The sequence below is a fragment of the Myripristis murdjan genome, chromosome 17, assembly GCF_902150065.1.
Source record: "Myripristis murdjan chromosome 17, fMyrMur1.1, whole genome shotgun sequence".
In the NCBI taxonomy this organism is placed as follows: Eukaryota; Metazoa; Chordata; class Actinopteri; order Holocentriformes; family Holocentridae; genus Myripristis; species Myripristis murdjan.
The window spans coordinates 1,825,169-1,849,396 of NC_043996.1; the positions used below are offsets into that span (position 1 = coordinate 1,825,169).

The window sequence follows — 24,228 nt, forward strand, 5'->3', positions numbered from 1 at the left end:
GTTATTTGGGAGAGATTAAAGTCAAGAATGAAAAATGAGAGCTAGGCATGTTCCATAAATTACAAGGTAACATGGGACCAGCATTGAACATGACCAGTAAACGTCACCTCTTTGGTCTAAATAAGTTCTGGTCCTATGGTCACCAAACAAATGCACTGTCATTAAGGAAACTTGATATATATGTTAATAGTTTTTGCCTAGTCTTGATTGATTTATGAGTCAGGATTAGGAAATGCTGAAAATCCCCTGCTTGCTCTCTCTCGCTCTCTCTCTTTACTGGAAAAACACTCAACAACATTCCCAGAAAATGTTCTTAAAAGAAATCTTTGCCCAGTGGTTCTCCAGGTGAAGCCTGTGAGTTGATGAAAAAGGTTAACTTTGATATTTATTTATGTAGTATGTATTTACAATTAAGCACATAGCTGCCAACACAACAGTCTCTTATTTTAAGTTCATTTCAAAGATTCCCATGCTCCTCAGCAGGTTTTGACTGGCCTAAATGGTCCAAAGGGGAAATAATCTCCCTTATTTTGGTTTGAGCTTTGTGTTGGGAGCCGTGTAAGTAGGTGTTGTCTACAAGATAACATGTATATAAATTATCTACTCTAGAACAGTCTGTTGTGGTTTTGAGATTATCTAGTTAGTTAATAGTACTAGGAACAGATTAGGTCAGAGCCACAGAGAGAGTTTGGTTGGGTTGTACAGTGGCCGCTGTGTTGCTGCCCCTTCTCTACAACTAGGAAGTGTCAGCTACAATGATGCATTGTTCTTGTCCATAACATCACCAGTGTTTTGCGTCACCAGTTACATAAAGGTGCTACATTTATCATTTTAACATCAATAAGCATGACCACATTCATTTTGAGACATCAGTGTACCATGAAGAGAGGACTGGCAGCCTCTAGCAGCCACTTCACTACCTTACCTACCATTATCTACTGAGTGTGTGTACAGAAGCTATTTTGTTGTACTAATTTCCTGGGAATTTTTGGTACTTTTTTGTTTTTGTTTTAATTAGTTTTTTTTTTTTTTTTTAACTTTATATTTAATTCTGAAAAAAAGTACATTAATTAATTAATCTATTTAATTGTTTAAATGAAATTACAATCAATTACCACAACTGCTTCTGTCAGATGGTGGAAAGAGTGAAAGGCTAATGGATAAAGCAGTTCCAACATGTCCCACTGTCTGTCAGGGTGGGGGTGGGAGATACAAAGTATAGTCAGCAGGGCTTATTGGAACTGTAGTCTTAATTTTTAGAAACACCAACACTAACAGTATCACTTGCATGAGACAGATGCTGCCAGAAGACTCCACCATGGTCCCTTCATCGTTGTAAGAAAATATTACCATGATATATTGATGTTCAAAAATGATATGTATAGCGCCTTTAACATGGGCCTGGTTGGACACTGTGGAGCTGATATGTGTACTAATACTACCCGCCATGTCCAAACTCTGTCTTCCTAGGATTCTGGGTTAACTGATGATTGTAGCTATTCCTGTTGGTTGAAATAGCATCAGATCAAACTGCATGAAGACAAAACGGTTCATCTGCTTTTCAAAAGGTACACTCTAAAAACAAGTGCTGAAATGAACTCCTGCCTATATTGGCTACAATTACACACTAACAGATTGTATTCAAATATGGCAAAAAATGCAGTAATAACATGTTACTGCTAAATGTCAATTTTCAACACATTATGTGCTCATCTGTGGATAAATCATGCTATTTTATATCAATAAATCTTTTATGGAGTATATAAAAAAGCACTGCCTGGTAAAAGAAACAATGCACAAAAAACTACCATAAATATCAGTTATGTCCAACTGCCTGGCAAATCAAGCAGCGCACATGAAAAATACCATGTAAACAAGCTTTTATGCCATTTGCAACTGTAGGAAATGTAAGACAGATAAACACACACACACACACACACACACACACACACACACTCACAAATGGCTGGCTACCTTTACACAGGAACAGAAAATAGCAGGAAACATTGGAATCGGTAGCAACTTTTAGTTCACACCTACCTCATTGACAACTTTGCTATGGTTGCATGACAACACTGTGAACCTCGTCATGGAGAGCATTCAGTGGTTTTTGCTTTTTCTGAACATGTGTATTTTTAGCTAAGTGGGAATGCTAACATACTTCCATATATATATTATTATTATTCTCTTAAAATACTCAAGACATGTTTAAGACAGGTTGTGATCCCATTGCCCACACAATAAAAATAATGACAAGTAAAATTAAATAAATAAATGAGTAAATGAAATTATAATTAAAAAAAAAAAAAAAAAATCAAATGAAAATGTATGTGGCAAGGTTATCGTAAACTAAAATTAAAGCAAAAAGGAACTCTCTAAAACCAGGCTAAATGCACATATTTGTCAAAGAAATATATCACACTTCCAGGTTTCAATGGTATTTTCTCAATTTTTGCTCAATCTAGGCAAATAAGGAAAATTTTCAGGGATAGTATACTCATTATACATGAAGAACTATAAATCATAAATAAAGTTGCATTCATGGCCAGGCTGGCAGGGCCTGATGTGGGCCATGAAACACCTAAAGTTGAAAGTCTGTTTTCATGTTTGCAGCCACGAGGAAATCAGAGCTGAATTTCACCAATCATTTGATGTGTTCTGGGGGGATGTAGCCACAGTTTTAAGATGATATGAAGCAGATGGTTGTACCCTGCTGCTCAAACTCCTGACTGACTGACTGGCAGACTAACAATCTTCCTAACTAGCTTCAGCAGTAATTTAGAGCTCCCTGGTGAACAATCTGATTTCCTAGTCATGCTCTTTTTCTAGAGCCTTGATCCAGCCTCGTGAATCACCATGCCCACACTTTTTAATTACATGGTGATTCCTGAGGTCTGGAACTGCTCTCATTCCCAGAGGGATTGGCCAGTGAAGAGTTGTGATATTACTGACATCAAACTAAGTTTACTTCCATATTGTTGATGCCCAATGATGCCGTTAATTAACCTACTATGATTTGTTTAACACTGACCAGTGTTGGCCCTTAGAGGGGACAGGTGATTCATGACTTCCGGAAAGCAGAGTAGTTATTCTCAGAGTAGCAAAATGAATGTGATAGCTTCTCAAATATGTAGCAGAATTAGAGTTTGAGAAATGCCACTCTGAACTAACTGCTGACAGACAGACCATTTGTCTTATTTCTAACGTAGACGCCCTGCTGGGCTTGTGGATTGCACAGGAGGGAAGGTCACGGGATCCCCCAAATTGCCATGTTCTTTGAATACTGTTTTTATTTAGTTCACCTGTTCTTACTCAGTCCTCCTACAAATGGAGGTGCATTGCAGTTTTGTGTCACCAACATCAGAACTAAATAAAAGCAGTAAGAAGTCCATGATCTTTTATTTAAAGAACATGACAAGTTAGAGGAAGTTCTTCAAGTGCAGTGATATCTTCAAATGAGGTCACCCAAATTGCCAACTTGAATGCTGTAACAAAATTTCAACCGTCATAACCACCACTACTGCAGTTCCAACACTTTGAATTGCCTTTCTTGGATCTAATGTTTTGAAAATGGAGCAGAATGCTCCTGAACTCCTGAGGCATTTCTAAGTTCTGTCCTGTTGAGAACTAAGTGGCATTCATCATTCTTTACCACGTCAGAAGGGGTCCTACCCTTTGAAACGGCATAGTCTGTCTTTAAACCTCAGAATATTCTCAACTAGTAGAAATGCTTATCAAACAGGAGGCAGCTTGAGCTAGCAGTCTGGTCTGCGACTGGCTGCTGAGGCAGGCCTGCTGTGAACAGGTGGCCAGTGTCAATATAGAAACCATACATTTCTGTTCCTATGTAAACCTCTCTGGATGACACAAGTTGCAATAATCAAGTCAGTCTATACAAAACTAGTAGACTACAATACTAGTGATGAATAATTCAATACTGTTGGAGCCATAAGGACTTGGTGAATGCTGTGTCTTCCAGGGCTGGCTTCAGTTCACTTTCACTTCTGTCTGTTTGTGGAGAACCTTGTTGCATCCAAGTGCTAATAAGACTGAAGCTCTGTTGTCAGCCAATGGTTTTCCAGTTTTTCCTGACATTTTGAACTGACTGTAAAGTGAGCAGTTCCCAGTCCTGAAACTTGTCTCAAGAATCAGTGTGACACCTTTCATACTCATTTCATCTCACAGCAAAAAACAGTTCCTCTTTATGGGTGTTTTACTCTCAGATTGAAATATAGTTTTGTATTCGAATTTGAAATAGTCCATTGTATATCTGCACTAGAGTGCAGACCGGACCACATATTTTTGTCCAAACCCGACCTGAGCCCGAGATTTTGCTTGTCCTCCATCGCTAGGTTCCATTTACGGCCTGAAATAGCCTACGTGTTGCCTTCAGTGTCGTCACGTAAACTCCAGCACCATCCAGGAAGTTGTGCAGAACAGACAGTAGGTCCATCAATTTTATTTATTTTTTTTCACACCAGAGTTTCACTAAAATAACGCCGACATGACTGAACACAACCCAAACCTAAATGTAATTTCAAAATTTTTGTTTGAACCTGAACCGACAGAACCGGGCTCAGTCGAGTATCCACAAACTACTCTAAAATGAATCATTAATATGATTCATATTTCCATTTGTGATGATCAGATAATCTCCTTTTTCTTTGAAACCTGAACAAAGTCACTTGACATCTTTTGAAAACATTATATCCGTAGATTTAATTGTCAAGAAAATTACCATGACTGGGACAAAAATTTGCAAGAAAATTGCCATGAAGGTGCCACAAAATTACCATAAATATTACAATAAATTACCAAGGAAGTAACCAAAAAACACCAGAAAATTAGCAAGAAAGTAGTGACGAATTCCAAGATTACCAGATAATTAGCTTTTTAAAGTTTAAAACATTACAAGAAAAAGATCTGAAAATTAGCAACAAAAATAGTTAAAAAAATTACAAGAAAATTAACTAAAATTAGAAAGTTGACTATAAAGACCATAAAATTAGCAAAAATAACCTAATTTTTTTTCAAATTAATCATTAATATAATTACATGTAAAAAAAAAATCCAAAAATCATCATACAAAATCCAGGGATTAAAAGTTTTAAAGTGGTAATCCTCAATTTCCTTAAATTATTATATTATAATGTAGGTCATGTTATTAATGTTTTGTCTTTTTAATCTAAAGTGAGATATTTTGTTGATGGCATTTGCGTTTCTTTAGCTGACTCTTTTTTTCGTCTGTTCAGCCATGGTGGCAGTCGCTGCGCATGCTAACAACCCAGTTCTCTTTTTTCCCAAACAAACTGGAAACCTGAACGCATCACTTCCTGTGCCGCAGGAAACAGCTGTGAGTGTATTGGTTGAATCACTGTTGTGTTCTAGCAATGGGCGACAGATTTATTTGAAAATTGTCACAGATTGTTACTTTAAATAATTCCACAAGAAGACAGGCTATTTTTTTCTTGTAATAAACTAAAGAAAGTGACTGAAGACCAAAAGCCTTGTGATGCTGGAGTGTTTTTTGCTGTGCTCTCACTGCCTGCCAGCTCCATGTCTCACTGTACAGAAACTCATCAAGTACAACTAACACATCCGTGCACTGGGACAAATGACAAGCTCAGCAAGCAGTTTGATCTTGTTATTCTCTCACTTTTCAGTAGCAGATTTTTATTTATTTATTTATTTGTTTGTTTGTTTGTTTGTTTGTTTGTTTTGGTGGCGGTGGTTTCCTATCATTTAGCTTGTCATTTCACAGTTGTGAGTGAAGTACAATCCACTTCTCTTCAAAGAAAAAGATCAAACTGCTTACCAAACCTTTTCATTTTTGGCAGTGCGTGTTTTCTATAATACTGATGTATGCACTTTAAAAGCCATGGTGGGCTTGAAATCATAATAACAAGTTGTGTGTATTGCCATGGTTGCCATGGTAAAGCCATGGTTTGTTGGGATGATAATAATAACTTTGTGTGTGATGTATGTATTGTTGTCTAAATGTGACGTTCTGTGTTGGAACAATAAAGAACTATAATATATAATTCAGCCATATTGCATCACTTGTCTTCACTGAAGAGCATGTTATGGTTTTGCTCTAGAGCAGTGGTTTTCAACATGGGGTCTGTGGACCCCAAAGGGTCCTTGAGAGGTTTTCCACCTCAGCACAATGACCACTAGTTCAGTTTCTACTTTACTACTTGTAATGCAGAAAATGTATGAGGGATCATTTTCACATTTGCTTCTCTCTGGTCTAATCTCACCACAATTTGTCTGTGTTCAAGTGAGACATCGAAATAGTTTAACCCCTTAAAACCTGAGCAACTGCAATTGACATCTTCCAAAAACACGGGCATTTAACACTGGACACAAACCTAAATACCTCTTGATTTAAGGGTCCCTACAGGGCAAAACCACTTCAAATGGGGGTCCATGGTTTAGAGTCTGCAGAACATGAAAACCTTTGAGACCCCTTGTCTGTCCTCAGGCATCAAGCTGCTGTGGAAGCTGTTTATCCACTAGAGGACACCAGAGGACCAAATATTAGCCAGTAGAAGGAAGCAGCACAAGGATAGCGAGATTTTTATTTGGCCTTATTCACCTCGAACTGAAAATGAGCCGAACATGGGGTTTTGGTCGACTCCCTTTGATCAGGTTCCCATATGAGCTGATGAGAACGTCCCAAGTAGATATTTATCCAACAGGCTGGCTCTGATGGCCAGTTTTCATCCATGGTGGCAGGCAGCATTACAGCTGCTGCAGAGATTTCAGGGCAGTATTTCACCTTTTTTTTTTTTTTTAATCAAAAATTGACAAAACGCCAAATGTTACATTTTCTGTCCTTTTGATCAACAAAAGTTTATTTTACATGAAAGACAAAAGTATTGCAATTGCAGTTTGTTAATCTCATAATGACAACAACAAGGCAATGAACGTTGGAGTTGAACAGTCTATAAACCACTGGGCAAGGGCGGAAAGTCCCAGAAAACCTAGGAAAATAAATTACAATAAATACACTAAAGTCAATGTACCATTGAAGGAGTGGATGGTAAGAAATGGAATCTATAAACATATCATGAACATGAGGGAGTCTCATTTGAAAGCTTGAATTTAAGGTTGTAAGAATGAATTTAAGATTGCTTCTTGGTGTGTTGAATAATGTCTGCAGTCCATGTAATACAGCAATACATTCTATTTATTGACTATAGCAATATGAAATAATGTTTTCTTAGAAAATACAAGCCAGTGTTGGACACACACATTAAAAAAAAAAGAAAAAACAGGAGACCTGCTCCATGTATTTCACACACACACACACACATACACACACACACAGGTCCGGCTTGTGCCAGTGGTCGGAGCGTTGTGTTTCTTGCTCATCAGCAGCGTCTGCAGCAGAGGATTGTCACGATGACGATGATGCTGATGACTATGAGCAGGATGAAGAGCAGACCAACTAACGCTCCAACACTCAGCTCTGGGGAACAACGAGAAGGCACATCGTTTTTTCTTTTTTCATGGCTAGATTAATGGGTTTTAATGAACAAAATACTGGTTGAGGATGACAAAGACGATACATTTCTTTGTGTATGAGACAAAAACTGCACTCTTAGCTCCAACAACTAAGTGGCAAGATTATTCACAAATTTCTCTAAATGCCATTTTAGCAAATCTGCATCCATATTTCTTATCACTTACTAATCAGCTTGATGTCAGTCTGAGACAGTGAGTAAAATCTCAGCACATGAACTTGGTACATTTACCTTCCACTAAATCCCTGTCTGTTACTATTTTCTGCTAAAACAATCCAGTTTAGTTTCTTCTCATCTTATCTTAAAGAGACAGTTCACTCATTTTGAAAAATGTGAAATCAGTTCTCTTCAGATTACTGTTTAAAATGGTATTTTTCCTGTTATCAACATCCAGAAAGATCCAGTAACTTCTGCATTTCCTGTATCACTCCATGCCACAGTGATAGTAGTAGCCACTGGGACCAGTAAGTTGTTTTTTTTTTTTTTTAAATGCTATTCCAGACTTTTTTTATTGTTAATGCTTTGATGATGACAAAAGCTCTATGTGAGAAACATTAGAATTAACTGTCAAAAAACACAGAATAAGCATGTGAGTTGGGCCATGATGAGAAGCATGTAGTTTGATAATATTTATTTGCAGCAAGCTCTCCTACACTGAAGTCTACACTGATATGTAACCTCCACAGTATGCGAAGTTCAGCTGGCTGAGTCCCAGCTGGACATTAGAGCTGGGTGGTGTGTGTAGATGTAGTGTGTGCCGTATTTACCGTGCAGGATGTGCCTCTCTGCCTCTGAGCAAACCTCCTGGCTCCAGGCTCCCAGCTGCAGGGCTTTGGCTCTGGAGGGTATGAAGGCGGCCACCTTGAAGCAGTAGCTGTCTCCTGCATCCAGGTTAGACAGCTTCGCTATACTGTAGTCTGAGATGTTCTCTCTCTGTAAGGAAGGAGATGAGCACTCAGTCACATGCTGGTCAGTCAATCATCTCCCCACCAACGTGATATCACCAACGTTTTCACAACTCATTTTTTGCTTTTTGCTTGTCTTTTAACACTGTTTAGCCCCCACACACTTCCATTGTGAAGAGATGACTGGTAATTGAATGCCAAGCTTTTCACGCCATAGCATGCATGTGCACTGACAGCAGTCCCAGCGGTCACCAGGGGCGCCGCCAGGGATTTTGGGCCCCATGAAAAGAAATCTTATTGGGCCCTTGTATAGCTGGCCAATAGGCAGCCGAAAATTTTTGATGTTGTTTTATATAAAACTATGCATTTTAATGATATTTTTGACTATCATTCCCATATTTGTGAAAAGAACAACATGACAGTTACTTGGTTACTGCTCACTGTCTCCCTTGTAGTCCTGCATGCAGGTCTAATTTATCTCCAAAACTGTAGACTCACAGGGGGTGGCATTGGATTTGGGGTGAAAAAATACATATATGAGGCTATATGGTTGTTGCAATTTAATCTTCTGATTTCCAGAAAATATAAACATTTCTCTGATTGAATTGAGAGCAGTCACTCAGTCTGCATGCACCAGAAATTTTCTCCTCTGTTCCTACTGCAAAGCAGTTGGGTGAGAGTCCCAAACTACTGACCAAACATTCTATTTCAGTGATAGCTGAATTTGAACTATATTATATATACAAAGACATATACATATGTATGCAAAGTATACCACACAAATCCTTGTTTAAATGTGAATCTGAATCGATTGGTATAATTATATATATCTCCCCATAAAGTTAGAACAAGGCCAATGACAGGCAGAATAATAAGAATTACTTCATTGTCATGGTTAACAACAAAGTGAGGTAATGCCCACCTGTCCGGGTCAGGAATTGAACCCTGCTCTCCTGCATGGCAGGTGGAGACACTAACCGCTCTGCCATCAGGGCTTGTGTAAATGCACTGCTGTTGGGCAGACTCTTCATTCATATTGATAAATTACGAAAAACAGCAAAGTCCAATTGGTTTGACAATAGACACGTCGCTTTTTCCTCCACAAGACGGTCAATATGGATGTTTACTTTGTGGTCAATGGGGATTTTTAACTTTTACTGCCAAAAACAAGTAAAAACAAAGAGATCATAATGGTAGTATTATATCTGAAATATATATATATGTATTTACTCGATGATAGTTTCATTTTATATTAGTTTTTACCTATTATTTGGGGCCCCTGTCAGGCAAGGGCCCTTGGAATTGTCCTATCTGTCCCCCCATATACGGCGCCCCTGGCGGCCGCAGTTCACTTAGCTTCAGCCACCAAAACTACTTGGTTAAGGATAGCAAAAGGTCGCAGGCAACATTCTCTGTACATAATTTCCAATATTAGAAACAAGGTTATACATTTGTTCATCGCTATTTGGATAATTTAAAAAAAAAAAAATAGCAAACAAATACTGGATTGAGCAGGATTTTATTTTGACTGATTTGATAATGACCATTTTATTTTAAAATACAGCCATTATTAAATTTCAACAAAATATGTTGTGCCTCTAGCATAGGTTTGACAGATTGCTTTTATTTTGCATGTTATACAAGATTTTGAAGCCAAAATGAGTGTGTCGATTTTTTGCATGCAGTCTGTTTGAAACTTTTTCTCTTGATTTTTTTTTTTTTTTTTTTTTTTTTTTTTTTTGGGCTGTTGTTCAAGTTGTGGGAAATACAACTTGCCTGCCAGTACCAAAGCAGTTCTGTTGTAAAATGAGTGAATACAAAAGAGTCATGACAGCTGAAAAAAAGTGTCATGTGTTAAGAAATGTAGTCACGTGATATCAGTGTTGTATCACGCTGAGGCTGAGCATTATTGTTGCGTAGTAGGAAAGAAAAACTAACTAACTAGAACAATACCTTCCCAGTGCTTCCAGCCTTGTGGTAGATGATCTTATACTTGAGGTCTTTGTTGAAGACTTCTCTGATGGTGAGCAGCTTCCCACTTTGCCTGCTGCGGACAGAGGTGATAAGATCGCTGATGTTCAGGGTCACCATCCCATTCTCAGCAGCCTGTATTTTAAACGAGACAGCACTGATCTGACCTGCCCAGAGAGGAATGGACAAGAAATCAGTCAGGGGTTATTCATGCACCTCACTGGCAGGCACGACGATACGTGCTGGAAGCTACCACGCTCTTACTGATAATGACGGCCAACCAACAATGATGTGTGCCATAACTGTCTCCTTACAATGAATTGCTTCCTAGGGAGTGGGGCAATATCATTTTCTATTTATTTATTCATTTTCCTTTTTCTTTTTATCTGCAGCTTCTTAACCATTTACATTTTAAAAGACTTTGTCATTGATCCAAATGCCCAAGTATTTATAATGGGTGACCATCTGGAGCAAGTTTGAGAGTCATTACTGTTACCTCGGTTTGCTCCAGTGAAGAGCAAACATTTACTCTTCTTAATATTAAAAGCAGCTTCAGATTAATGAGCTTCTCTCAGAAAAGACTATAGGACGACTGCAGAAATATTGGGTGTAATGTGCGGTTGTGTGGTTGTGTGTGTGTGTGTGTGCGTGTGTGTGTGGGTACCTACTCTCTCTGTACGGGTTGAACTTTGGGGAATAGGTGTGTGGAAACTCCACATCATCTACGTCATCATCATCGTCTGTCACATCATGTTCTGACTTGATGTCAGCAGAATAGGTCCTGTACAATAGGAGCACATCAAGATACTGTGATCATCATCCCCTCCCCTGGTCTCACTTCACTGTCATCACGTCACCATGATGAATGAAAAAGTGATAAATGAATGTATTCGTTCCTGCACCGTGTACTCTTTTCAGACATGCCACCTGTTACTAAAAACTGAAGCTTTGGAGTTGCATCAAAGAAATTACAATGCATAAAAATTCAGTTTATATATAAAAAAGTTACAATATAAAACATAACGTATAAAAAGCCATAACAGAAAGTCACCCGAAACAAGGGCGTTTTAAAGGACCTTACTGATGAATTTGTATGTTTGGCTTATTTACAACAATTTCCCCACATTTTACATTGAAAAAAAAAAAATGAAAGGATCAAAAACATAACAATTCTGCAGCTCTCAGGAAAACTAAGAAAGTGAATGAATACTTTATTTTGGTCTGTCTGACAAAACACTGTCAATTCCACCTCATTGGCAGGAGGCTAACAGTTAGCATGTGGAGCAGGCCCGGACTGTACATTGGGAAAACCGGGAGATTTCCCGAAGCGCCGGCCTGTCACTGGCCCGGTGGCCTGCCCGTCTTTTTTTTTTTTTTTTTTTTTTTTTAAACAGGTCGCCGGCCAGGCCAGTCAGCTGTTGGTCCCGTCCGGCTGGCCTCACCAGTCTGATCTTTTTTTTTTTTTTTTTTTTTTTTAAGTCAGAGAGACAGGCCAGGCCAATCAGAGGCCAGCAACCTGTGAAGAGGTCAAGACATGATTGGTTTGTTTTGATTAACACCCGCCCCAACAGTCCGAGTCCATTGTAAACAGGCAGCGCATGTTGAGGAAGGGGTGTCGCGGTGTTTTTTTTTATTTCTAAAATACTATTGGACACAAGCTGTGTTTGTCAAAGAAGGAAACCTATCACAGTACACGTTCTCCACTGGGATCTGCGTAAAAGCGGAAACACGTCATCCCCTACCCATATAAGGACAACGCCAAAGTAACCACACTCTTTTGACTCACAACAACTCAAAACAAGAGCGCGACAATGGAGGAGCAGGAGAAGAAAGAGATGAACCCGCTGACCACGAGTCTCAGTCTGAGTCTGATAATGATCCGGAGGAACTATCCAAAAATCTATGGCCTTATCTGAGCTCCATGTTTGAGTTTGAAAGAGTGAAAGACAAAAACGCGGACACAGACAAACAGGTGTATATTTTCAAATGCTTATTGTATTTGCCGAAGAAAAACTACCTCTCTGCTTACAAGACAAGTTGTAAGCAGAGTTAAAAGAGTTACAAGGTCCTATAAACTGAAAAAATTACAGTAATTCATTGATGTGAAAAAGAAGAAATTTACTCTTACTCTTACTTTTACTTTAAGTAAATTTAAAAGCATGTACTCTTGGATACTTAAGTACCTTTAAAAGCAAGTACTTTTTTACTCTTATTCAAGTAACGACTGAGCTACTTTTACTTGTAACAGAGTAAATTTTGACCAGTAGTATTTTTACTCTTACTCAAGTACTGGGGTCAAGTACTCTGTCCATCTCTGACTGTCTTACAGAACAGCTAGAGAGGAAGAGTGAAAATGTATGAACTACCCCTTTAACTTCAGCTTCACAACCACCTGATCACACATGGCCACTGCTGCCACGCTAAAAGCTCTTCATATGCTTTTATTAGCACACTACAAGTAAGATAACAACATGGCCAAGATCACAGAAGTGCCAGGTGATGACTGCCAGCACCAAAATACTATTAACAAAAATCATCAAAATTGTAGCACAGCCCTCTGTAGCTGCACACAAATCACTGAGCTCGGTAGCAGCTCTGCTCCCATTCACGTGGAATTCATAGCGTAGCAGCAGCAGAGAGGAGGGGAGGTGCGTTTTGGTCCTACCTGTCCAAGGGAAGCAGCCAGTCAGTCAGATCACACGCTGTGTCTGAGATCTGGATACAGTCAGGCGTCTCCCTCCAGTTAGCCCTATCCCTGCAGCACAGCACAACACAGTACACTACAACACGGTACAGTACACTACAATACAGTACAACACAACACAACACAGTACCACATTACCCTGAAGCCCATGCTGACACTGTGTGTGTGTGTGTGTGGGTGTGTGTGTGTGGACATACTCAGCAAAATGGACGGTGTATGTGTAGTCGGTTGGTGTGGGATCCCAGGTGAGGATGGTTTTAAAGTTCAAAGACGACCATGTGACGTTCTCCGCTCGTGGCACAAGGTCCTTACCTGAGCACAAATAAGATTTAAACAACATCATTCTAGTATAATCATCATCATCATCATCATCATCATCATCAAAAATACATTCATGGAAAATACATTCTGCTATATTCCTTCAACGTAATCATTTATTAAATTCTCTAATCTCCATGATATGCCATATACTATACTACAACTACTACTACTATTACTACTACTATTACAACAACAATAAGAAATAAAATAGTAATTATAATAATAATAATAATAATAATAATAATAATAATAATAATAATGTATCCTCAAGCAGCATTTAAACACAAGAAATCCAGCATAATTGATTTTAATCAAATAAATGTAGTTTTATTGAATTAAAAAAAATACTAATATGTTGGTATTTTTATTGCAAATTTTTACATTTACATTGTAATATACAAATATATGTAAAATTGATTTATTTACTTATTTATTTTTATTGCTTGTTTTTTCTCAGTGTTTTAGAAAGAAAAAAGGGGAATTTGCTCAGGTTTCAGAGGGTTAAGTCACTAGATACCGAAATATCTTTTTGATATCAGAGTCCCGAGGATAAAATCACTTATAGTGGGGGTCTGGGGTTTCATGAGAGTCGACTTTGGCATCCAGACCATGAAAAAGTTAGAAAACTGTATGACACTTTTATTCTGGAGTGTGATCTCCAAAAATTGCTTCCAACTTTGTCATCTGGTCAGAAAACAACTATGCTAAGTTAAACGGAGTTAAATGGAGTTAAACGGAGTTAAACGGTTAAACACATTTTTTTCAAAAAAAGAGCTAGGCTAAAAAAATCCAGCTGAGCTGCTCTTCTCCCACAGACAAATTCAAATTCAACTCACATTTTGCCAGAAACCTGAGCCAAGAGACTGAGGCACAAACCTGTTACACAACAGCTGCCGCCTCAGACCTCACAGTTTCAAACAGCGGTACTGCTATCCACCAGTGGTTTTGATATGTTTTTGATATATGTTTGATGCGTTATGGATATGATCACTGGATATTGTCTTTCTTGTCTTATCACACAGTGTAATGTCTAATAAAAAGAGAAAAAAAAGATTTAACACTAAAAAAAAAAAAAAAAACACAAAGATTTAAAAAATGTTTTAATCCTAATAAGAAAAGCAGTCATTTAATCCATGCGCCAGCAACTATTATTATCCATGCATCAGACTATTATTGGGTTCACATATGGAAATACCACAAGGTCAGCACTGTAAGCACACAATCATGCATAATCTATCTATCTATCTATCTAATCTATCTATCTAGGGGGTTTTACCTGCTGTAGTTGCCAGCCATGCAGACAGGCAGACTCCAAGATGAAGCACACTCCTCAGAGAGGCCATATCAGCACTGCTATCAAACTTTACAAAAAATAAATGAATAAAAAATAGCCTCAGAAGGCTTTCTTGTCCTCTTCCACGTCTTCTTTCCAACTTGAGCGTGAGACAAGCTGCTCTGGAGAGCAATGTGCTGCAGGTTCAGGGTGGTCAGTGAGACAGGCTGAGGGGCAGCTTGTGTTTTGTCAGCGGGGCTGAGGTCGTCCAGTCTGGAGGTTGTGGGGAGTTGCTCGGGCTTTTCTTCTCCGTGATCCCGCCCATGTGCCTCTCTGCTGATGGGGGATTCTAAAACAACTTGCTCTTTTTGAACTCATCCTTCTATCTCTATTGGGGGGCTCTCTCATCTCATTTAGGGGGTAGTATTCTGAGAAAAGAAAAAAAACCCTTTAATTTTCGAGATTAAAGTAATAATTTTATGAGAGTGGTACATTTAAGAGGAAAAACTCAAAAAGTCCATATTTTTTCCCTACAATGGCTCTGTAATGACCATCGTAAATAACACAGTGATAACATCTTCAAAATATTACTAAACTACTACTAAACAATAGATAATATTAGGACTCCAAATAAACATGAAACATTATTTTAACACACAATAATTAATAATGAACTTAGATATCAATATATATTTAGACAGAATTTATTTATTATTTCTGCTGTATCTTTTGCACTGCAGAATTCATATTATTTATACATATCTTATGATTAATAAGAAAACACATGTACAGCCTAATTAACTGTCGATTGCTGTCAATTGCAAATTCAGCTATGAATTGTTATTCTTACTTCTAGCTGTATTATATTAAATACCAAACACTGTGCTCTCAGGCTCAGGCTGGGTTCAGGCAAACATATGAGGCCCAGTCCACACTCGGTATACACAGTAATAGATAGATAGATAGATAGATAGATAGATAGATAGATTTTTATTGTCATTGAACAATCATATACGTATAATAATGCAACGAAATTAGGGCTCAGTCCTTTCGGTGCAGGGGAGAATAGAAAGCATCGTGCATCTTGCTAGTTGAATAGCCAAGTCCAGTAATAGATGGCTGCAGCCATGTCTCTGATATCAGAAAACAGTCACGGAAACACTTGGATGTGCAAGCACAGTTCGTCATCCCGTGTTCGCCATAGACCTGGCGCTGGAAAAAGCTGGGAAGCGGCGGCCTAAAGGGCTGTCCTTTCAGCCGTGTCAACGCACCGGCCCTGCAGCCTCAGCGTCCTCCGGAATGTCCTGGCAGCAATGAAAGTCCGGTGAAATTGGCATCCCGCAGCGCAATCCCAAGCTCAAAAGGTCCTGATAACTGTTGTTTCCTTTGCTTGTTTACGTTTCCTCCTGGACTTGTCACTGGGAAGAACTATCCACGGAGACCCCGGTGTTCTAACGGCGTCCTCCGGAATGTCCTGGTAGCGATGAAAGTCCGGCGAAAAAGGTACCTCGCAGCACAATCCCAAGGTCAAAAGGTGCTGACGACTGTACGCGTACATTGCCCAACATAAGGTGGTGTTTTAAGCTAAAAACACAACCGTTCACACATACAAAAACATAGAATACGGCACCGAGAGTGGAGAGCTGTAGCCGCTGCGTCTATGCGTGCTGCCATGGCAACCACCCATTTAATAGTGTATACTATTACTATTTTACCAGAAATGGTATTATTGTTGCTATTACTGTTATTATGATTGTTAATGTTTGTTGCAACACTATTAGTATTATCATTACTGCTGTTATCACCACTAGTATTACTATACAGCCCTATGTTGACCTTGCATCGTTCTATGTCCTGCAATGTGTCTCTCAACCAAGGCTGGTCTGGGGGTTCTTGGGGACATTGAACATGCCAGTCTTGGCCCCCTGTTTCTACAATTTTCCATTCCAAAGATACAGGTTCTGTTTCTGGTTCAGTTCCAACTATTTCACATGGTCCAATTGACTCAGGGTCATGCTCAGTCGACCCTGTGCCCCTAAAAACTCCTGGAGGCCAACTTTGGGATCAGTGGCCCAAAGGCAAAGGTGTTGAATGGTGGGACAAGCAAACACATGGCTCTTCATTTACAGTAGTAGGATAGGATAAGAAAAAAACATATTTATTTATTTATATATCTATATATCTATCTATATCTATCTATAGAGCTTCAAGAGGTAGTCACCTCAAATGGTTTTCCAACAGTCTTGAAGGAGTTCCCAGAGGTGTTTAGCACTTGTTGGCCCCTTTGCCTTCACTCTGCGGTCCAGCTCACCCCAAACCATCTCGATTGGGTTCAGGTCCAGTGACTGTGGAGGCCAGGTCATCTGCCGCAGCACTCCATCACTCAGCACAGCCTGGAGGTGTGTTTGGGGTCATTGTCCTGTTGAAAAATAAATGATCGTCCAACTAAATGCAAACCGGATGGGATGGCATGTCGCTGCAGGATGCTGTGGTAGCCATGCTGGTTCAGTGTGCCTTCAATTTTGAATAAATCCCCAACAGTGTCACCAGCAAAACACCCCCACACCATCACACCTCCTCCTCCATGCTTCACAGTGGGAACCAGGCATGTGGAATCCATCCGTTCACCTTTTCTGCGTCTCACAAAGACACGGTGGTTGGAACCAAAGATCTCAAATTTGGACTCATCAGACCAAAGCACAGATTTCCACTGGTCTAATGTCCATTCCTTGTGTTTCTTGGCCCAAACAAATCTCTTCTGCTTGTTGCCTCTCCTTAGCAGTGGTTTCCTAGCAGCTATTTGACCATGAAGGCCTGATTGGCGCAGTCTCCTCTTAACAGTTGTTCTAGAGATGGGTCTGCTGCTAGAACTCTGTGTGGCATTTATCTGGTCTCTGATCTGAGCTGCTGTTAACTTGCGATTTCTGAGGCTGGTGACTCGGATGAACTTGTCCTCAGAAGCAGAGGTGACTCTTGGTCTTCCTTTCCCTGGTCGGTCCTCATGTGTGCCAGTTTCGTTGTAGCGCTTGATGGTTTTTGCGACTCCACTTGGGGACACATTAAAAGTTTTTGCAATTTTCCAGACTGACTGACCTTCATTTCTTAAAGTAATGATGGCCACTCGTTTTTCTTTAGTTAGCTGATTGGTTCTTGCCATAATATGAATTTTAACAGTTGTCCAATAGGGCTGTCAGCTGTGTAGTAACCTGACTTCTGCACAACACAACTGATGGTCCCAACCCCATTGATAAAGCAAGAAATTCCACTAATTAACCCTGATAAGGCACACCTGTGAAGTGAAAACCATTTCAGGTGACTACCTCTTGAAGCTCATTGAGAGAATGCCAAGAGTGTGCAAAGCAGTAATCAGAGCAAAGGGTGGCTATTTTGAAGAAACTAGAATATAAAACATGTTTTCAGTTATTTCACCTTTTTTTGTTAAGTACATAACTCCACATGTGTTCATTCATAGTTTTGATTCCTTCAGTGAGAATCTACAATGTAAATAGTCATGAAAATAAAGAAAACGCATTGAATGAGAAGGTGTGTCCAAACTTTTGGCCTGTACTGTATATACATATATATATATAGATATACACTACTCACAAAAAGTTAGGGATATTTGGCTTTTGGGTGTAATTTATGGAAAATATAAAAAGTTCACGCTACAGTGATATTATATCATGAAAGTAGGGCATTTAAGTAGAAGCATACACTGGTGATTTCCTCATCTCAAACAATTTCTTGAAACAAAAGCCAACAACAGTGGTGGATATACCACAACAAAAAATGTCAGTGTCAACTTGTCATGTGCCCTTGAGCATCAACTACAGCTTGACAACGACGTCTCATGCTGTTCACAAGTCGACTTATTGTCTGCTGAGGCATGGCATCCCACTCTTCTTGAAGGGCGGCCCTCAGGACATTGAGGTTCTGGGGTACAGAGCTCCGAGCCTCTACACGGCGACTCAGCTGATCCCATAGGTTTTCTATGGGATTCAGATCTGAGAAAGTGCAGGCCACTCCATTTGAGGTACCCCAGTCTCCAGCAGCTGTTCCCTAATGATACGACCTCGATGAGCTGGAGCATCAAACACCTGATGTGAATTTTGCTGTTAAACTCCTTGTTAGAGAACAGCAACTTGTGCAAAAAGTACTGAAACATTGAACCGTTGGACATGTGCATTCAAAAGTTTACAGAACGTCACATTAAGTTCACCTGTAAAGGTTAGAATGCATTTTAGGTTCATCCTGAAATTTCACCCGAAAGCCGAATATCCCTAACTTTTTGTGAGTAGTGTATATAGATATATAGATATATATACCATAGATTCTTGAGGGGGTTATCAGTCTAACAGGTCATTAGTTGTATTACATTGTGTATTTTTCATTTGTGCAGTATCAATAAAAGGATTTCCCTTCTTTTATCCTGCCTTGAAGGCATGTTGGAAGTAATCAGAATTAGAAGTGAGAACATGTAAATAAGCCAAAAAAGTAAATACTGTTCTGCCGGATGTCTGAGCTTCCCGGGAACATGTGAATCATCAGAGGAGCTACACACATTTCACATCATCAACTGAAACAAATCACATGATGTAAACGTAAACTGATGAACAGCAGCCAGTGCATTTTGTTTAGAATTAAGTTATTATTATTAATTGAAACATATTGTCCTGATGAGGGCCTCAGGTAGGCCTCTGAATCAATCAATCAATCAATCAATCAATCAATCAATCAATCAATCAATCAATCAATCAGTCAATCAATCAATCAATCAATCAATCAATCAATCAATCAAAACAAAAAACAAGAAAGGGCAGCATGAACAGCCAGAGGCATGTTGGTTTCTTGAGTTGTTCATCTGAGCCAAAGAGGAAAGCACAACTTATAATGTGTTCCAATAGTTGTGTAAGTCTCTTCAACAGCGTGACTGAATATTGCCACTGAGAGCTCCATATTTCATCAACCACTCAGTCTTTGCCTTTATGCTCAACATATCCAGTGGGGTGAGTGGAGGGCAAAACAGAAACTCAAAAATTCTCTCTATCCAGTAAAAACAAGCTTTGACAAGGTTAGTTCTAACCAACTTTTATGTTGAATTTTATGGTGACCTCTGTAATTTGAGCCAAAGTTGTGGCTGAAAGAGATTTGGGGAAGGCGGTAGGCAGGACTGGGCCCCCGTCTCCTGTCCTAGGGGGGCAGGAGACGGGGGCTGGGCATGTCCCCTGTATCCCTCACATCCTTGGATGGGGATGGAAAGCCTTCTAGGAGAGGCTGTTGAACCTGCATCACTGTTATGTTAGGCAACTAAATGGAGTGAAAATGGAACGAGCTTTCCATCATTATGACCATATTAGGAATCTAGTGAAGGCCTTGGAGCCAGCACCTGAGCTGAGTAAGACGGTCCCAGTGTCACAAAGTGAGCACATAGTGTTGCGAAAGAAGCCCGGCTGTCGTCAAATTCTACAGAGCTGGAACTCTGTGACTCAGCTCTGTCTGGAACCACTTGTTTCAAATTACACATGCACACACACACGCACGCACGCACGCACGCACGCACACACACACACACACACACACACACACACGGTGTAATTGCATCCAGCAGAAACAAACAAGGCAACAGGATGGAAACAGAAACTGAATTTCTTTTGTTTAGGTAATGATAGTTTATTCTTTCTCAAAAAGTCCCGGATCCTGGATTTGTTGGGAAAACTTTCTCACGCAGGCTTCCAACACTTTAGGAAAAAAGGAGAGGAAGACAAATGGACATGTGCATACATACTCATTCTTTGAATTTCCATATCTTTCATATTGTGTGTACTGATATGTTTTCTTACATTTTTGAGAGTAATCTAATTTGGCTTAAACCGTATCTCATATTTAAAATCATATTTATTCTGGATTCATTTTTTATTTGTCTCCATACTTTTTCATGCAGATTCCTAAATCCATTCCAGCAATTCGGTCATACATATCTACTAAACATCTTCTCATTTTGAAAACTACATTTATATAAACTTCATTTGCACTTTATTTAATTATGTTCTTTTTTTAATGTATATTCTATTTTTACTTGTTGTTTATTAGAATAGTTGCCACCACACCAACCTGATTTTGATAGTGGGGATTGTTACAAATTTACTGAATTAATTCATTTTTAACTGAATGTGGTTATGAAAATGTTGTAATCTTCTGAAACTGTGACTCCCATCGTCTGTCACTTTAGAATGTTTATGCTGTTTCTGCTTTTATTATTTTTTTGATTTATTATATTTATATTTAATCTAATTCCCTTTTTAAATTCTGCTTCTTCCTCTGCTTCTTTTTCTTCTTTATTTATTTGTTGGTTTTTTGCAGTTTGCCGAGACTGTTTTTCACACTGTACATCAGGTTAGTATGAGAGATTCTTCCGCTCTCTGGGCCCGTGTGTCTCAGCTTCACACTGTATTCTGTTGCCTGTGAAAATTATGTTTGTGTGTAACAATTTGCACGAGTGTTGGAGTCCGTTTTTCCTTGCCTGTCAGAGTGGGGTCCTTCAGTTCATAATGATATTACCAACTCAACTGTGCATCCGTCCTCTGGGACAGGAGAGACGAGAGAGCAGCCAAAGAATGTGGGAGTGGCCACGAGTGGAAGGAGTGAAAAAAAAAAAAACAACTTAAAGATAACAAAAATGCACATGCAGTCATTTGAAATGTTCACAACTATTACAAATGGACATGCTGGACTCTGCTGGGAACAAATCAAACCTCGGTCTATTTTAGGCTGTGGTTGTGCTCAGAGTGGACCAGAGTGCTGCTGTCAGCATGTGAGAGCAGCGCAGATGAAGAGCCGTTTGGGAACATCTGGGAGAAACATCCTGGCAGCAGCCATAAACCATCTGACTTACAGAACGTCACTAACATGACCTCACCCAGCCCTGCACGCATTAAACATACAAATACACATCGAGAAACACATAAACACACACACACAAGTTGGTTTCCATCACTTCTGGGGACATTACATTGACTTACATTCATTTCCTGGAGATTTATCCTAACCTTAACCCTAACCACTACCTGCCTAACCCTAACCCTAACCCTAACCCTAACCTTAACCTAACCCTAAAGCTATCTTAGCTTTAAATCAAGTCTTCACCCTAAAATTAATGATTTGCACTAAGGGGACTTGCTTTTTGTCCCCATAAGGGAGGCGAGTCCCCACAACGACTGTGTAAACAGATTTATGTCCCCACAACATTAGCAATACCACGTACACACACACACACACACACACACACACACACACACACAATATATCTGTAAGAACATTCCATTGACCTCATTCATGCCCAACAAGACCCACCCTCAGCAACACATGCCTGTAACCTCAAACATTACCCCATCGTTAATGTGGTAATCCTCAAGGTCCTTGATTTGTGTTAAAGGGATAGTTCATGCATTTTTAACATTTTTATGTGGGACAGTAGTGGTGCTGTCTTCCTCTCCTTGTTACTGAGTGCTGGCTACTGGCTGGATGCCCCAAATGCTAACTGTTAGCCTCCTGCCATTGAGGTGGACTTCCCCCCGGCTAACATTCTTCACGTGTCACTCTCTGAAACCAAGATGCACATATGATTACCATCTGCACAAGGATGATAGTTTTGCTCAAGTTGCTGTTTAAAACTGTATTTTTCCTGTTATCAACATCCTTAAGGATGCAGTGACTTCTGCACCTCCTGTATCACTCTGCACCAGAGCAGCAGCAGCCACAGAGACACAAGTAGACTGCTTCAGTTTGTTACCGAGGACAAAATCAAGAACTTTTTCCAAAGAACTAAGAGATAGCTGGCAAGTAGTGTTGGTTTTTTTTTTTTCTATCACACATATTTCATGTACTTTTCAGGCACCTGCCGCTGTTATAGACCATACTAAAATGGTATTTGGGGAAATTTGTGCATAATCTTGCCACTTAGTTCGAGCTAAGAGTGCAGTTTTTGGGGCGGGGTGTCAATCAATCACTCAATCTTTATTTATATAGCGTCAAATCACAACAGAAGTTATCTCATGACGCTTTACAGGTAGAGCAGGTAAAGACCATCCTCTACAAATTACAGAAGAAAAAAAAAAACAAAGAAACCCGACAGTGGCAAAGTAACACTCCCCTTTAACAGGAAGAACCCTCAGGTAGAACCAGACTCAGGGCGGGCGGTCATCTACCTCGACCGGCTGGGTGGAGAGGGGAGAGAGAGAGAGAGACAGAGAGACAAAGACAGGGAGATAAGGACATGGGTGAGCTAATATCATATATTTCAAAATGGGCAACCTATCCTTTTAAATGTTGTCTCCAGCTTCGGTGCACTCATCACTGTGGCGTTTCTGCACAGCTTGACATCTGGAGAAAGCGTCCTTCGGGATTAGCCGCTGTGACTCCACAGGAAGAGGCTTCGACCAATCAGGTACATCTAACTTCTTTTCTCAGAGTGTCTGATTGGCTGCTCAGGCCAAAGAGGAACAGAAACAAACTGCGCTCCCAAGTACGTTAGTGGCAACACACTGACACGCTTCATCTCTGTGCTCCTAATACTGGATATCGATCATGCAGCTGCTTGAGGTGAAAGGAACTTTTGAGCATTTTGGCTAAAAATTGATAAAAAATTATTTAGTCCCATTTCAGGACACCAAAAGCATTTGGACAACAACTTCCTGCACACCAAATTCCAGGACATGTTTTAGTGTAGTTTCCAAATGAACAGCCCATAATGTCATGCACGTTGCTATGAGAACAATTTGACAAAGACACATCTGTCCTCATGGCTGAGTCATTTCTGAATGAGCACATTTACAATGAAACATCTCCTCCCTGAATGAAGCAAGCTGACACTGAATCACTGTGCTCACAGGAAACAGTTTACCTTATTTCAATGAGGTATAATGATTTTATCTACAAAAAGTCTGTTTTCCAGGAATTCTGATTGCTAAAGCTGCATATTTTCCCAAACTGCATGATGATGGTTCTGGGGTTTTTAGGCCACAATGCTAGATTTGTTGTCGGTCGTGTCTCTGGATGTTAGTTCCATGTTTTTACAGTGAAATCCAGCACCACCAACCTTTCCCCTGATTCTGTCTCCCCGCAGCTCCGAGGCTGCAATTTATCTTTTAACTCTTTAATGGCCAGATCTGACCCTCTGATGTCTGACTGTTCTCACCACGAGGAAACCTGTTTCCCTGTGTGGCCGGATAAAGTCACAATCACGCTTTGTTTACAAAGGGTTAAACCCCTCGGCCTCTCTCTGTAAACAGCTTTTAAGAGCTGCTTTACAGCACTGCAGCTCATGTTCAGGATACCTGCAGCTTCCAGAATACCAGACTTTTAAGACCATGTTTTATTACTCCCACTAATTAGATTTCAGCCTAATTTTGTAACCATACAAAGAAAAAAGCGGTCAGAACTATGCTGTTTGTCTGTGAAAATACAAAAGGCCAGAATGAGAAAAGGCATATAAGGAAATTAATATTAAGTCCAACTCTGGTTATGTCA

The 24,228-nt window shown here is 39.6% G+C and overlaps 1 protein-coding gene across 1 annotated transcript; it reads right to left on the bottom strand.

The window, feature by feature from the left end:
- Window positions 1-6,849: 6,849 nt before the first annotated feature.
- Window positions 6,850-14,948, bottom strand: LOC115375223 (tissue factor-like). Its single transcript, XM_030074613.1, has 7 exons — window positions 14,707-14,948; window positions 13,307-13,421; window positions 13,071-13,160; window positions 11,074-11,186; window positions 10,388-10,572; window positions 8,297-8,462; window positions 6,850-7,474 (listed from the first exon to the last, which is right to left on the bottom strand). The coding sequence occupies exons 1-7, from the start codon at window positions 14,771-14,773 to the stop codon at window positions 7,377-7,379; spliced, it is 834 nt and encodes a 277-aa protein (XP_029930473.1). The 5' UTR covers window positions 14,774-14,948; the 3' UTR covers window positions 6,850-7,376.
- Window positions 14,949-24,228: the final 9,280 nt, after the last annotated feature.